Source organism: Bubalus bubalis, chromosome 18 (genome assembly GCF_019923935.1).
Source record: "Bubalus bubalis isolate 160015118507 breed Murrah chromosome 18, NDDB_SH_1, whole genome shotgun sequence".
In the NCBI taxonomy this organism is placed as follows: Eukaryota; Metazoa; Chordata; class Mammalia; order Artiodactyla; family Bovidae; genus Bubalus; species Bubalus bubalis.
Window position 1 is genome coordinate 57,126,792 of NC_059174.1, and position 15,393 is coordinate 57,142,184.

The window sequence follows — 15,393 nt, forward strand, 5'->3', positions numbered from 1 at the left end:
CAATGACAGACTTTATTTTTTTGGACTCCAAAATCACTGCAGATGGTGACTGCAGCCATGAAACTAAAAGATGCTTGATCCTTGGAAAAAAGGCTATATTTCCTTCCAAAGCTAGACAGCATATTGAAAAGCAGAGATATTATTTTGCTGATAAAGATCCATTTAGTTAAAGCTACAGTTTCTTCAGTAGTCATGTATGGATGTGAAAGCTGGACTATAAAGAAAGCTGAGCACCAAAGAAGTGATGCTTTTGAACTGTGGTGTTGGAGAAGATTCTTGGAAGTCCCTTGGACTGCAAGGAGATCCAACCAGTCCATCCTAAAGGAAATCAATCCTGAATATTCATTGGAAGGACTGATGCTGAATCTAAAACTTCAATACTTTGGCCACCAGATGCCAAGAGTCAATTCATTAGAAAAGGTCCTGATGCTGCGAAAGATTGAAGATGGAAGGAGAAGGGAACGACATGGTTGGATGGCATCACCAACTCAATGAAAAAGAGTTTGAGCAAGCTCTGAGAGATGGTGAAGGACATGGAAGCCTGGCATGCTGCACTGTAAAGAGTCAAACACAACTGAGAATTGAATGACAACAACAAGCCTTGTCTCTTCTGTGGAAACTCGAAGAAAGGCTTCCCCACGCCTGCTCCTGCTCCTTGAGCACAACCTCGTGCTCCCCCCTGGGCCCTGCCCTGATGGGGGACCATGTATTCTTGGAAAATGAAAGTAATAAAAGTCTCTTTTCAATGGAATTTACTCTTTGTGTCATAACACAGTCATCTCTACAAATTAAAAGGTTAAAACCCCTGGGTGGAAATGAGACAGATTTGGAATCAAGAGTTTCCAGGGGGAAGCAGACAGTGATGTCCCCACGTCTGTCCTCTGGGCTCTGCATCCTCAGGTGAATCTCGTCATGACAGGGAGCCAGGCTCAGCCACACCCCTCAGCCCAGCTCCCTAGTGGCCGCCACACCTGCAGAGTCAACAGAGTCTCAGGTCAGAGAAGCAGACCCATTTCATTCATTCTGGGCTCTGCCTCAAGGCATGTGCAATCTTAGTTCCCCAACCCGGGATCGAACCCCTGCCCCCCGCAGTGGAAACTCGCAGGCTCAACCACTGGACCGACAGGGAAGTCCCTGGAGAATCACACAGTTTAGCTCCAGGCAGGACAGGACCGCCCAGCCCCACCGGCAACTCCAGAGCCATTCCCCGGACTTCCCCGCAGGGGAACAGGTGTGCTCACCTGGTGTAGTAGGTCCAGGTGAGGCCATAGGTGAGGAGGAAGCCAGCCCCCATGAGGGCCCCTCTGATCAAGGTGAGGACCAGGGGCCAGGAGCCCTGCTGCTCCTCAGTCTCACAGCTGCAGGGAGGGGGTCTTTCTGGGGAAGGAGAGGGGGTGAAGCTCAGTCCCCAGACCCAGCCCTCCCAAAGGCACACACCTGCCCAGGCTGCCGGCCCCCAGCACCTGTCCTGCAACTCACTCTGCACAGAGAGGCTGAAGGAAACTTGCTGGGAGCCCAGTGGGTGCTGAGCTCTGCAGGCGACTTCTCCTCCATCTCCGACCCCGACACGTGGTATCTCCAGGACCCCGGGGGCTGAGCGCTGGGAGGGACTCAGGGGTTTTCCCTCCCAGAGCCAGCTCAGCGTGGCAGGGGGGTTGCTGTCGGCCACACAGACCAGGCGCAGGAACTGGCCCTCCAGGATGGGCAGTGACGTGCCATTCAGATCTGGGTGAGAGATGCACAGGTGAGTGGGTGGAGCCAAGGGCTGTCTCACCCTCGCTCCGCCCACTTCCTGATGCGGAAAGACGGCCGGGTGACAAGGACCAAGGATGAGCTCCCTGAGGCCGATGAGGCAACAGTCCTGGTGGTCTTTGCAGGCTCCCAGAAGAAATGGGAGCTGATCTGAGGATGGAAGGGAGAGAAGTGGGTGGGAAGCTGACGGGAAGATGTGCCAAGAGAGAGACAGCCTGGAAGATGGGGAGAAAGGCACGTGGTCTGCCTCCAGGCAGAGAGGACCCAGAGCAACAGAGACACGATAAGAGTGGGAGAGAGAAGGGAGGGGCAGATGTGCTGGAGCCCTGACAGCAGGACTGAGAGCGCTGGGCTTTGCTCCAAGGTGACGGGCAAGCAGTAGGAGCCTGTGAGGAGGGGAAGCTTCAGTGTCAGCGCCGACTCTCAGGACCCTGCTGGGGCCAAGTGGGGCCTGGACTGCACATGAGACAGGAGGCGGGGAGGCTGAGGGAGGAGGCTGATCAGTGGCCCAGGGTCCAGGACAAGACTGCAGCTGGCTCTGGGGCCAAGGGCATGGAAAGGGGGAAGTGATTTGAGCAGTGAAGGTCTGCAGAAGTCTCTGAGTCATGGGTGCAGCTGGTGAGAAAGGGTGATGGGTAGGGGGCCATCCAACCACAGCCCGGTTAAGTGGGGGACAGGGTGCAGTTGACAGGTATCAGCAAGAGGTGGTTCTGTGCATGCTCAGTCAAGAGTCATGTCTGACTCTTTGGGACCCTATGATCTGTAACCTGCCAGGCTCCTCTGTCCATTGAATTTTCCAGGCAAGAATACTGGATTGGGTTGCCATTTCCTGCTCCAGGGGATCATCCCAACCCAGGGTTCCAACCCCTTTCTCCGGCATCTCTTGCATTTCAGGTAGATTTTTACTGTCTGAGCCACCAGGGAAGCCCAGGAAACAGGGGTGGCTCCTGGCAAAGATGGTGAAATCAGAGCTGAAAGAGGGCGCAGGTCATAGGAGATGAGGACAGACAGAAAATTTTTTTACAAAGAGCAGAACATACACAGTAATACAAATCACAGAGAAAAAAAGTGGAATGCTGGTTCCCAGGGGCTGAAAGGGGGAGGGGGTGCGAAGGCTATATCTGCTGGGTTTCAAGTTTCGATTCTGCAGAATGGACAGGGCTGTGTGGATGGGTTGCACAACACCCTGCCTAGATGGATTTCCCGTGGCTGGGCTCTACCCTTAAAAGTGGTGAAGATGGTAACTCTGATCTTCTGTGTGTTTTCTCACAGTTAAAACTAAAATTTTGAACAGAATAAAAGGAAAGGGAGCAGGCAAAAGTAATAGTCCATGGATGCGAGACACTGGGGAGAGAGGAGGACAGGTCCAGAAGAGTGAGGGACTATCTCATCTCCAAGCCCTCAGCCCTGAGCTGGCAGAGACCTGCTCCCATCACAGCCCCAGAGGAGAGACCATCCTTCCTACCTGTCAAGCTTTCCTGAGATATTCTCATGGTCACCAACCGTGGAGCATCTGGGAGGAAAACGGGAGAGGCAGGGAGGCGTCAGTGCTCCACCCCAGGAGCCACCTGAGAGGAAGAGCTTTATTCCCCCAATCTCAGCTGGAAAGGGATGCAGGGACGCCACCTGCCTCCTGCCAACACCTCCCCCAGGGACCCCGCCGCCCCTCCACACTTACAGGAGACGTTGAGCCGGATGGTTGTCTCCAGGGTCACCTGAGATCCTTGGAGTGTCACCCGACAGGTGAGGTTGGTGCCGTGGTCCTGGGGCCTTGGGGTGAGGGTGAGCTCCGAGGAGTGGAGGGTGTCTGGGTTCATGATGTCAACTGCCTCCCCCACCCAGGAGAACAGGAGAGGGTGTCCCTCACCAGATGCTAGTGACAGGGTGCAGGTCAGCTTTGTGGGGCGACCAGCCTCCAGAGGTTCCGGAAACAGGATGTAGGGTTTCCCTGGTGGGGCTGAGGAAGAGAGAGGGAAATGCCTGGGCCCCATGAGGGCATGGGGACCCAGAGGAGGACCCTCAGAGGGACCCGTGCTAAGGGCCACAGCTCACTCCCAGTCCTGGGTCTCTACTGCATTCGCACATCCCAAGACCTGGGGTGGTCCTACGTCCTGTTCCTATTCTAACAGGAAGGTCCCCACGTCCCAGGGTCCTCTCCTGGGCTCCTGCCATACCTGTCACCTGCAAATTCAGCTTCTTATCTCTGTAACTGTATTTCACATCGTCTCTTTCCACCCGGAAATAGTAGACTCCTGTGTCGCTCATCTTGGCGTCTCTGATGCTCAGGGAGCAGTCCTTGTCGCTGGGGTCCCTGAGGAGGCGGAATCGGCCCCGGGTCTCCATCTTCACTCGCCTCTTCGGGTTGTTGGTGGCCACAGGATCACTGTGTGGGCCATCCCCTTCCCGGAACCAATAGATGAAGGGTTCCATAGAGGAATACCAGGAGCTCCAGGGGTAGGAGAAGTTGCAGGGCACGAGGACGCCCAGGCCCGCCTGCACGGTCAGGGATTCCTGCACTCGGAGCCTGTACCCTGGATTCTCCTGCAGGGATTCTGCGGACACGGAGGCTGAGCTGCAGCTGCGGGCCCCTCCCCACCTGAGCCACCCCTCCTCCACCGGTGACCCCCCTCCTCCCACGCCGCTCACCCCCCCACAGCAGGGGCAGCAGGAGCAGAAGGGGCACCATGTCCGAGTCCCCCGGGATCCAAGTCTATCTGTTGCGGAAGTTAGTGCCCCGAATGTGGGGTGGGAACCAGGAAGCCCCAACAGGAAGTCAGTTGCTGCCAGAACAGAAGGGAAACTCGGAAGCTAAAGGCTGTGGGGTTGGGGTGGGGGCTGCAATGTCATGCTACCCCCCACCCCCCACCGCCTCCCCATCCCCTCTATACCGCAGGGGGTGATCATGGGACCCCCAGAGTCCCAGAGGCTTCCCCGCACGGGGCTCTGACATGATCGCCTTCCCAATGATGTTCGCCTCCACCGTGGGTTGCCCAGCCTGCAGCGCCGCAACCAGAAAAGAGAAACGAGATCGGATCCATTCAGAGCCACCCACCCTACAGCAGAAAAACTGGACTTTCAGGAAAAGATATTGAAAATTTTCTCAAATATTTTCCACTAGGGGCAGAAAACAAGCTTCCTGACCCAAATGCAGTGGAGGGCAGAAGCCAGGCAAGAAAGCTGAAGGTGAAAAGCTCCTTTGCCCAGAAGGGTTTTCATAACATGGCAAACAGGGCTGTGGGTCTTCCTAGATCTCAGGGTCTGTGGGACCAGCCCTGGGGCAGAAGACCATGAAAAATGGAGTGGGTAAAGGGAGACCCTTGCTCCATAATTGGGGACCCTAGGCTAGATCTTACCTGAAACACAATTCAGGACCCATCACTCTTTCTTCACCATTAAGAAGGCTGAGTGCAGAAGAATTGATGCTTTCAAACTGTGCTGTTGGAGAAGACTGTTGAGAGTCTCTTGGACTGCAAGGAGATCAAACCAGGCAATTGTAAAGGAAATCAAGCCTGAATAGTCATTGGAAGGACTGATGCTGAAGCTCCAATACTTTGGCCACCTGATGTGAAGAGCCGACTCATTGGAAAAGATCCAGATGCTGAAAAAGACCTTGATGCTGGGAAAGATAGAAGGCTGGAGGAGAAGGAGATGACAGAAGAGGAGATGGTTGGATGGCATCACCGACTCAATGGACGTGAGTTTGAGCAGGCTTCAGGAGATAGTGAAGGACAGGGAAGCCCTCCTGCTGCAGTCCATGAGGTCTCACCAAGAGTCAGACACAACGAGAGACTGAACAGCAACAATCTTCACAGCCTTGTTTTCAAGGCCACAGGAAGGGCTCGAGCCACGTGTGGAAACAACCTGTAATATTACTATTCTTTAAGGGAGAAATTTCATGAAGATTTCCTAAATATGACAATAAACATATACATTTGAGACACTCCCAGGAACAGGTTGTGAGAACAAACGAATATTGGTTTTATATTTATTTGGACATATGTTTACATCTTTGTTTCTTAAAAAATAAACACCATTAAAAGAAGGAGGGATAAATTGAGAGATTGGGATTGATATATACACACAACTGTGTATAAAATAGATAACCAACAAAGACCGACTGTATAGCACAGGGAACTCTACTCGGTATCTTGTAATAACTTATAGTGGAAATTAATCTGAGAGAAATATACATATATAGCTGAATCACTTTGCTATACTGTGACAATAACACAGCATTATATATCAATTATACTTTAATTTTAAAAATCATACCCAGAACAAAGAACTCAATAAGAAACAGATTGCCCAGTTTTTATTTTTAAATGGGCAAAAACTCAAACAGGAATTTCACAAAAGGAGATATTCAAATAGCTCAATATCACATCGCACATAAAGGAAACAAAAAGGTAAGGAGACACTGCCACAGTGGAAGGCAGGACTGAAAACCGAGCCTGCTGCTAATATAAGTGATGCTGAGGATACAGGCAGCTCAGAACGCTCAAATATGATGTGGGGATGGAAATTCACTTGACCACTCAAGAGAACCCTTTGAAGGTACCTTCTAGAACTAAATATATGCCAAACTTATGACGAAGCAGTTCCATACCCACCAGGAAAACTTGCTAGCCTTCCTATTTTCATCACAACATTCATATCAACGATATGTTGAAAGAGCCAAAACATGGAAACAAATGCAATGTCATCGTATTTTAGGGCTCATACATAACTGGAGGAATAGTCATACATAAAATACCACTTTCAAGACAAAAACCATAGCAAAACCAACAATGAGTTATTGATATAAAAACATGGATAATCTCATACTAAGTGAGGTAATTCAGAAAGTCTCCTTTCAATGGAACTGACTCTTCCTGTTGTCACACAATCATCACCACAAATAAAAGCTCATGGATGCAAATAACACAGGGTTTGACTGGAGGGTTTCCAGGGAGAAGCACCCAGTGATGTCCCCACGTCTGTCCTCTGGGCTCTGCATCCTCAGGTGAATCTCGTCATGACAGGGAGCGAGGCTCAGCCACACCCCTCAGCCCAGCTCCCTAGTGGCCACCACACCTGCAGAGCCAACAGGGTCTCAGGTTAGAGATGCAGATGCATTTCACTCGTTCTGGGCTCTGCCTCAAGGCAGGTGGGATCTTAGTCCCCAACCTGGGATCCAACCCCTGCCCCCTGCAGGGGAAACCTGGAATCTTAGCTACAGGACCAACACGGAAGGCCCTGGAGAGTCACACAGTCTAGCTGCAGGCAGGACAGGATCGCCCAGCCCCACCGGCAATTCCAGAGCCATTCCTCAGACTTTCTCACAGGGAAACAGGTGTGCTCACCTGGTGTAGTAGGTCCAGGTGAGGCCATAGGTGAGGAGGAAGCCAGCCCCCATGAGGGCCCCTCTGATCAGGGTGAGGACCAGGGGCCAGGAGCCCTGCTGCTCCTCAGTCTCACAGCTGCAGGGAGGGGGTCTTTCTGGGGAAGGAGAGGGGGTGAAGCTCAGTCCCCAGACCCAGCCCTCCCAAAGGCACACACCTGCCCAGGCTGCCGGCCCCCAGCACCTGTCCTGCAACTCACTCTGCACAGAGAGGCTGAAGGAAACTTGCTGGGAGCCCAGTGGGTGCTGAGCTTGGCAGGTGACTTCTCCTCCATCTCCGACCCCGACACGTGGTATCTCCAGGACCCCGGGGGCTGAGCGCTGGGAGGGACTCAGGGGTTTTCCCTCCCAGAGCCAGCTCAGCGTGGCAGGGGGGTTGCTGTCGGCCACACAGACCAGGCGCAGGAACTGGCCCTCCAGGATGGGCAGTGACGTGCCATTCAGATCTGGGTGAGAGATGCACAGGTGAGTGGGTGGAGCCAAGGGCTGTCTCACCCTCGCTCCGCCCACTTCCTGATGCAGAAAGACAGCCGGGTGACAAGGACCAAGGACGAGCTCCCTGAGGCCGATGAGGCAACAGTCCTGGTGGTCTTTGCAGGCTCCCAGAAAAAATGGGAGCTAATCTGAGGATGGAAGGGAGAGAAGTGGGTGGGAAGCTGACGGGAAGATGTGCCAAGAGAGAGACAGCCTGGAAGATGGGGAGAAAGGCACGTGGTCTGCATTGAGGCAGAGAGGACCCAGAGCAACAGAGACACGATAAGAGTGGGAGAGAGAAGGGAGGGGCAGATGTGCTGGAGCCCTGACAGCAGGACTGAGAGCGCTGGGCTTTGCTCCAAGGTGACGGGCAAGCAGTAGGAGCCTGTGAGGAGGGGAAGCTTCAGCATCAGCGCCGACTCTCAGGACCCTGCTGGGGCCAAGTGGGGCCTGGACTGCACATGAGACAGGAGGCGGGGAGGCTGAGGGAGGAGGCTGATCAGTGGCCCAGGGTCCAGGACAAGACTGCAGCTGGCTCTGGGGCCAAGGGCATGGAAAGGGGGAAGTGATTTGAGCAGTGAAGGTCTGCAGAAGTCTCTGAGTCATGGGTGCAGCTGGTGAGAAAGGGTGATGGGTAGGGGGCCATCCAACCACAGCCCGGTTAAGTGGGGGACAGGGTGCAGTTGACAGGCATCAGCAAGAGGTAGTTAAACCTGCAGAACATCTCTGGATGGACAGAGTAGGGACAGGATGGGGGGGTCAGGATACGGGCACGACCACAAGTGGAGACTCGAGATGGGAGGAGTCCACCCAGGAAGGTAAAGAGAGATTGGAATGGGGTCCAGGGTGGAGCTGTGGGCAATGGGAACAGGAGTCCCTCTGAAAGATGATGACATCAGAGCTGAAGGAGGGTTCCTGTCAAAGGAGTTGATGACAGCCAGAAACATTTAAAAAAAAAAAGCAGAAGCTAGAGTAGTCCAAATCACAGACACTAAAAGCGGAAAGCTGGTGGCCAGGGGCTGAAGCGGGAGGGGACGGGGACACTGTGTCTGGTGGGTTTGGTGTTTCGGTTCTGCCAGTCGGGAAGAGCTCTGTGGATGGGTTGCACAGCACTGTCAGTGGACCTCACCCTACTGAGATCTACCCTTTAAAGTGGTTAAGATGGTAACTTTGATCGTCTGTGTGTTTTCTCACAGTTAAAACTAAAATTTTAAACTGAAGAAAAGGAAAGGGAGCAGGCAAAAGTAATAGTCCATGGATGCGAGACATTGGGGAGAGAGGACAGGTCCAGAGCTTGGGGGCTGAGGAGTGAATGATCATCTCATCTCCAAGCTCTGAGCCCTGAGCTGGCAGAGACCTGCTCCCATCACAGCCCCAGAGGAGAGCCCATCCTCCTACCTGTGAAGCTTTCCTGAAATAGTCTCGTGATCACCAACTGTGGAGCATCTGGGAGGAAAACGGGAGAGGCAGGAAGCCCTCAGTGCTCCACCCCAGGAGCCACCTGAGAGGATGAGCTTTATTCCCCCAATTTCAGCTGGAAAGGGATGCAGGGATGCCACCCGCCTCCTGCCAACACCACCCCCAGGGACCCCGCCGCCCCTCCACACTCACAGGAGACGTTGAGCCGGACGGTTCTCTCCAGGGTCACCTGCGCTCCCTGGAGTGTCACCCGACAGGTGAGGTTGGTGCCGTGGTCCTGGGCCCTCGGGGTGAGGGTGAGCTCCGAGGAGTGGAGGGTCCCTGGGTCCATCTCATCAAGGGTGTCTCCCGCCCAGGAGAACAGGAGAGGGTGTCGCTCATCACAAGCTAGCGACAGGCTGCAGGTCAGCTTTGTGGGGTGCCCAGACTCCAGAGGCTCCAGAAACTGGATGTCGGGTTTCTCTGCTGAGGTTGAGGAGGAGAGAGGGAGATGCCTGGCCCCCGGGGCGTGGGGACCCACAGGGAGACCCTCAGAGGGACCAGTGCCTCACGGCCACAGCTCACTCCCAGTCCTGGGTCTCTCCTGAACCCTAAAACCCCAAGACCTTGAGCCAGGAGTGATCCTGCATCCTGTTCCTATTCTAATAGGAAGGTCCCCACGTCCCAGTGTCCTCTCCTGGGCCCCCTGTCATACCTGTCACCTGCAAATTCAGCTTCTTATCTCTGTAATTGTATTTCACATTAGGTCCTCTCTCCACTCGGAAGTAGTAGATTCCTGAGTCGCTCAGCCTGGCCTCTTTGATGCTCAGGGAGCAGTCGTTGATGCTGGGGTCCCCAACGAGGCGGAATCGGCCCCGGGTCTCGGGCTTCTGTCTTCTGTTTGGGTCGTTGGTGGCCACAGGATCACTGTGTGGGCCGTCCCCTTCCCGGAACCAATAGATGAGGGGTTCCATAGAGGGATACCAGGGATACCATTGGTAGGAGAAGGAGCAGGACACGCGGAGGTACATACACGCCTCCACCGTCACTGATTCCTGCACTCGGAGCTCAAACCCCGGAAGCTCCTGCAGGGACGCTGGGGGACACAGAGGCTCAGCGGCAGCTCCAGCCCCTCCCCACGCGTGCCCCCTCCCCCAGCCGTGAGCCCCGTCCCCCACCCCTCCCCCACTCACCCCTCCACAGCAGGGGCAGCAGCAGCAAGGGCACCATGTCGGCATCCGCCAGCACAGAGCCGGTTCAGGTCCCTCTGTTGGGGAGCAAAGCGCCCCGAATGTGGGGAAGGAACGAAGAAGCTCCAACAGGAAGCCAGAGGGTGACGGAGAGGTAGCTCTTAAGATCCATGGAAGGGGAAGTTAGGTACCACGGACCTGGGGTGGGGACTGTCTGAGAAATCTCGTTTCCCCATCTCTCCCATTTGCACCTTCAAACTGTGAGCCTAAAACATGAGGCTGGAGACTCCCAGGGCCCTATCGCTGCCCGCGCTTTCCCCGTGTACAGCTTTCTACACGGGGTGGGGTGGAGGGTCACCTGGCTAGCTCCCCAGGGATCAGAGCCCCTGGGACATCTAGGAGCAAATTCATGATCAGGTGTGGAGAGGAGCCCAGGCTGAGCACCCAGGAGAGGAAGGGCTGCCCCCGACCCAGGAGAGACGCTGAGATCTCAGGGACAAGTGCATCTAGATCCCCTGAGATACGGTCCCCACCGTGAGCCTGGAGCCTCCTGACCCCTTGGAGTTGGGTCCCCATTCCCATCAGTGCCCTGGTCCCAGGCAGGCTCAGATTCCGGTCCTGCTGTTGGCGGTTAAAGCCGACCTGAACACCCGGGGGTTTGGAATGCAGAAGCTGAGGGCATAGAGTGCCCGGTTGGGAACCCAGACGCCTGCCACTTCACCTGCCACGTATTCAATTTTCCCAGAGTGACTTAGCCTCTCTGTGCCTCAGTTTGCTCATCTGAAAAACAGAGAAACTAGCAGAAATGCCGATTAAATGAGTTCATGTGTGTCACGTGCTTAGGACAGAACCTGGCACTGGTACTTGTTCGTTCAACTAAGGCTTTGGGGACACAGAGCTTCTGCACACTCCCAGGCTCTGTCTAGGTGGATAGAGAGCAGAGCAGGGCCAGCCCCACACCCCACCTTGCCTACCTTCGGGGGTTACCTGGTCATTAGCAGGGATGGCAGAAGCATCTCTAGGCTGGAAGGTCAAGACCCTGCCCTTGAGACAGACTGGGACCTAGGACCCTTTATGGCAGTGCCTGTACCTGGACAAACATCTCCCAGAGTGACAAAATACAAAGAAACTATAAAGGACTAAAAATAACTCCAGGCATCTGCAGTTGGTGCAAATCATGAGCAATAAAATACAAAAAGACCAAAACCTAACTCCCCCTTTTGCTGTGTAGGGAGCGAAAACAGGATACTGGGCCTGATCCCTGCACACAGCACCACAGAGGCGTGGGCAGACCACCTAAACCATGCCTCTGGCCCCACCCACTGATCCACCCACCCCTATCCCATTTAAGGGACCAGCTCTCCCCACCTCGGAGTCTCAATAAAGCCTGCCCTGAATTTCTTCTCTGGCCTCTCATCCATTTCTTTTGATTAAAGAGCCCAAGGATGCAGTTCCAGAACACTCTGTGATTACGTCATTCTCTTACCCCACGCTCTGATTCATCTGTCAGAGGCGGGAACACAGATAAGATCAGTTTTTATCTGGAAGGAAGTTACATGTAGAAGCCACAACCTGTAGAAAGAAGGACCATGATTTTGAACAGAAAAGGAAATTTTCCTGTAACCTTGTTACTGAAAACAAGTTGGCCTGTCTGAGGAACAGTCAAGTGTTGGAGTTTGAAGGGAGAAAGGTTTGCTGCAGGGCCATGGAAGGAGATAGGTGGCTTCTGCTAAAAAAACCCCCTGAAATCCACAAAGGGTTTCAGCAAAGCATTTTTAAAGGCCAAGTGAAGGAGGGTTGCCCAGGGTGTGTGATCAACTCATGCACAATTCTTTGATTGATTGATGGTGATCAATACTTAGGTGTCAGAAGGTCTGGGGGCTACTTGCTCCCGATCATCAAGTAGTTAATTTCTTCACTTTGGTGGCAGTTTTTAGCATCTGAAAAAACTTAGGAACCAGGGAAGTCACCCTGGAGGGGGGAAATGGCAACCCAGTCCAGTATTGCCTGGAGAATCCCATGGACAGAGGAGCCTGGCAAGCTACAGTCCAACAGGTCACCATGAGTCGGATGCGATGGAGTGACTTAGCACTCATGCACACACGGATGAGATCCTGCTGTCTGGATACTTCAGAGAGGGGCTAGAGCAGAGGGTGTGGGGGAGGGTCTCTCCTAGGAAGGCCCCACAGGATGCTGCTCAGTCGCCAGCATCTCTAGGGAAGGAAGAGTGTGGATTGGAAGTCCTCAGAGCTGAGTATGTGGTGAGAGCCTGCCTGAGAACAGGGCCAGCAAAGCTACAGGGTTAACAACTTTTTTTTTTTTTAACATATTATATATTTTCCCATGCTCTTTAAAAAAAAAAGTCTGTTTATTTATTGGCGGTGGTGGGTCTTCGTTGCTGCACAGGGACTCTTCCTCTAGTTGTGGCAAGTGTGGGGCTGCTTTTCATTGCGGTATGTGGGCTTCTCATTGCTGTGGCTTCTCTCTTGTAGTTCAGCACAGGCTCTAGAGTCGGGGCTCAGTAGATGTGGCACACGGGCTTAGTTGCTCCTCCTCATGTGGGATCTTTCCAGACCAGAGATCGAACCTGTGTGCCTTGGGTTGCAAGGCGAATTCTTAACCACTGGACCACCAGGGAAGCCCACCCCCTGTTATTTTTTTTTTTTAAGCAGCTTGGTGACATTGACCAAGCTCCAAAGCCCTCAGTATCTGAAGCCATTGTGTCTGTGTGTGTGCATTTAGTCACTCAGTCGTATTCAAGCCTTTGGACGATAGCCCACGAGGCTCCTCTGTGCAGGGGATTTTTTAAACAAAAAACTACATATACACGATGGACTACTACTCAGTCATGAAAAGGAAGGCATTTGAGTCAGTTCTAATGAGGTGGATGAACCTAGGGCCTATTATGCAGAGTGAAGTAAGTCAGACAGAGGAAAACAAATATCATGTATTAACACATATATATGGAATCTAGAAGGATGGTACTGATGAATCTATTCCCAGGGCAGCATTGGAGATGCAGAAATAGAGAACAGATTTATGGACTTGGGCCAGAGGGAGGAAGGAGAGGGTGAGACGAATTGGAGAGAGTAGCATGGATGCATATACACTAACATATGTAAAATAGATAGCCAATGGAAATTTGCTGTATGACTCAGGGAGCTCAAACTGGGGCTCTGTAACAACCTAGAGGGGTGGGAGGGGGTGGGAGGTGGGAGGGAGGTTCAAGAGGGAGGGGACATATGTACACCTATGGCTAACTCATGTTGATGTATGGCAGAAATGAAACCAATAATGTAAAGCAATCATCCTTTAATTAAAAATAAATAAATTTTATTTTAAATAGAGTTTTAAAAGGAAAAAAGAATACTGCAATGGGTTGCCACTTCCTACTCCAGAGGATCTTCCTGACCCAGGGGTCAAACCTGAGTCTTCTGTGTCTCCTGCATGGCAGGTGGTATCTTCACCCACTGAGCCCTCAGGAAGCCCGAAGCCCGTATACTCCAGAGATCTTCAAGTTAAGTGAGTCAACACTCTGTTTTCCCGGTCAGGTCAACTGGAGCTGGAATGATCTTGCATGTGCCTAACATAATCTTGCCCCTCACCGCCAGGCCCACGCACCCATACCTATGAGTACCAACTGCCCCACCCCTCCCCACAAGACTTGCCTTCAATTTCGCAGCTCACAACCCTTCCACGGACTTCTGGGAAACTTGCTGACATATGTTCATGTTTTTTAGCAAGTCCTTCTCTGATGCCCATTAATATACAATAAAAGTGACCAAAACCTGCTGTAGAAAGAAATAAGGATCAGTGTCTTAGTCAGTTCAGGCTATCATAATGAAATACCAAATCTGGGAGGTTTAAACCAAAAGGAATTTATTTCTCACAGTCCTGGAGGCTGAAAAGTCCAAGAGCAAGGGACTGGCTGATTCAGTTCCCTGGTGAGGCAGTGTTTCCTGGCTTGAAGACAGCCAGCCTCTCACTGTGTCTTCCTGTAGGGGATCGAGAGGGAGAGCGCACAGTGTTCTTTCTTTTTATTATTTGTTGTGAAAATGTTCAGTCACTAAGTCGTGTCCGACTCTTTGTGGCGCCATGGACTGCAGCACATCAGGCCTCCCTGTTTTTCACTGTCTCCCGAAGTTTTCTCAAACTCATGTGCATTGAGTCGGTGATGCCATCCAAACATCTCATCCTCTGTCACCCTCTTCTTCTCCTGCCCTTGATCTTTCCCAGCATCAGGGTCTTTTCCAATGAGTCAGCTCTTTATATCAGGTGGGCAAAGTATTGGAGCTTTAGCTTCAGCATCAATCTTTCCAATGAATATTCAGGGCTGATTTCCTTTAGAATTGACTGGTTTGATCTCCTTGCACTCCAAAGGACTCTCAAGAGTCTTCTCCAGCACCACAGTTGGAAAGTATCAATTCTTCAGTGCTCAGCCTTCTTCTTCTTCTTCTTCTTCTTTTTTTTTTTTTTTTTGTGCTCAGCCTTCTTTATGGTCCAACTCTCACATCCATACTAAAAAACTATACCTTTGACTATAGGGACCTATGTCAGCAAAGTGATGTCTCTGCTTTTTAATACAATGCCCAGGTTTGTCATTGCTTTTCTTCCAAGGAGGAAGCATCTTTTAACTTCATGACGGTAGGACCTCCACGATGAAATTAATGTCCTTATTGTCATAAATACTAAAACCAAATCCAGGTGCCATTTGTCAGAACATGTGCCCACTTGTCCTTCTTACACATTTCTACTTCATTCATTTACCATAACTGCCTTATCCATGTAGGGGGTTGATCAGGGAGGCCCTGAAACAACCAACAAAAATCTTACAAGCTGGAGTGTTTCTCTCTACCTGGATTTAGCAGCGGTTGATCACACCTTGTTGTTGTTCGGTCACCCAGTAATGTCTGACTTTTTGTAACCCCATGGACTGCATCATGCCAGGCTTCCCTGTCCCTCATCATCTCCTGGAACTTGCTCAAATTCATGTCCATCGAGAAAGAAGAAACCGAAGCTCAAGAGCTCCTTCTGCTGGACATAATGAACTTAGCACTTTCAACATATTTCAGAGGCTAAGTTTAGAAAGTTTCTTAGTTCCTTTTTCAAGAGGCAGTAGTCATGTATGGATGTGAGAGCTGGATCATAAAGAAGGCTGAACACTGAAGAATTGATGCTTTCCAACTGTGGTGCTGGATA

The 15,393-nt window shown here is 52.1% G+C and overlaps 2 protein-coding genes across 6 annotated transcripts; both read right to left on the reverse strand.

The window, feature by feature from the left end:
• Nucleotides 1-735: 735 nt before the first annotated feature.
• On the reverse strand, nucleotides 736-4,546 carry LOC112580414 (sialic acid-binding Ig-like lectin 14). 5 transcript variants are annotated; one of them, XM_025270127.2, is made up of 7 exons: nucleotides 4,399-4,546; nucleotides 3,927-4,304; nucleotides 3,431-3,709; nucleotides 3,218-3,265; nucleotides 1,480-1,725; nucleotides 1,242-1,377; nucleotides 736-971 (listed from the first exon to the last, which is right to left on the reverse strand). In XM_025270127.2, the coding sequence occupies exons 1-7, from the start codon at nucleotides 4,436-4,438 to the stop codon at nucleotides 956-958; spliced, it is 1,143 nt and encodes a 380-aa protein (XP_025125912.2). In that variant the 5' UTR covers nucleotides 4,439-4,546; the 3' UTR covers nucleotides 736-955. The 5 variants fall into 5 exon arrangements, with proteins under 5 accessions (XP_025125912.2, XP_044787384.1, XP_044787383.1 ...); XM_044931449.1 differs by having other exon boundaries at nucleotides 736-989; nucleotides 3,927-4,319; nucleotides 4,399-4,499; XM_044931448.1 differs by having other exon boundaries at nucleotides 3,927-4,319; nucleotides 4,399-4,496.
• A 1,372-nt stretch (nucleotides 4,547-5,918) lies between these two features.
• Nucleotides 5,919-10,682, reverse strand: LOC102407266 (sialic acid-binding Ig-like lectin 14). The gene is made up of 7 exons (XM_025270135.3): nucleotides 10,198-10,682; nucleotides 9,720-10,100; nucleotides 9,218-9,490; nucleotides 9,005-9,052; nucleotides 7,333-7,578; nucleotides 7,095-7,230; nucleotides 5,919-6,825 (listed from the first exon to the last, which is right to left on the reverse strand). The coding sequence occupies exons 1-7, from the start codon at nucleotides 10,232-10,234 to the stop codon at nucleotides 6,810-6,812; spliced, it is 1,137 nt and encodes a 378-aa protein (XP_025125920.2). The 5' UTR covers nucleotides 10,235-10,682; the 3' UTR covers nucleotides 5,919-6,809.
• Nucleotides 10,683-15,393: the final 4,711 nt, after the last annotated feature.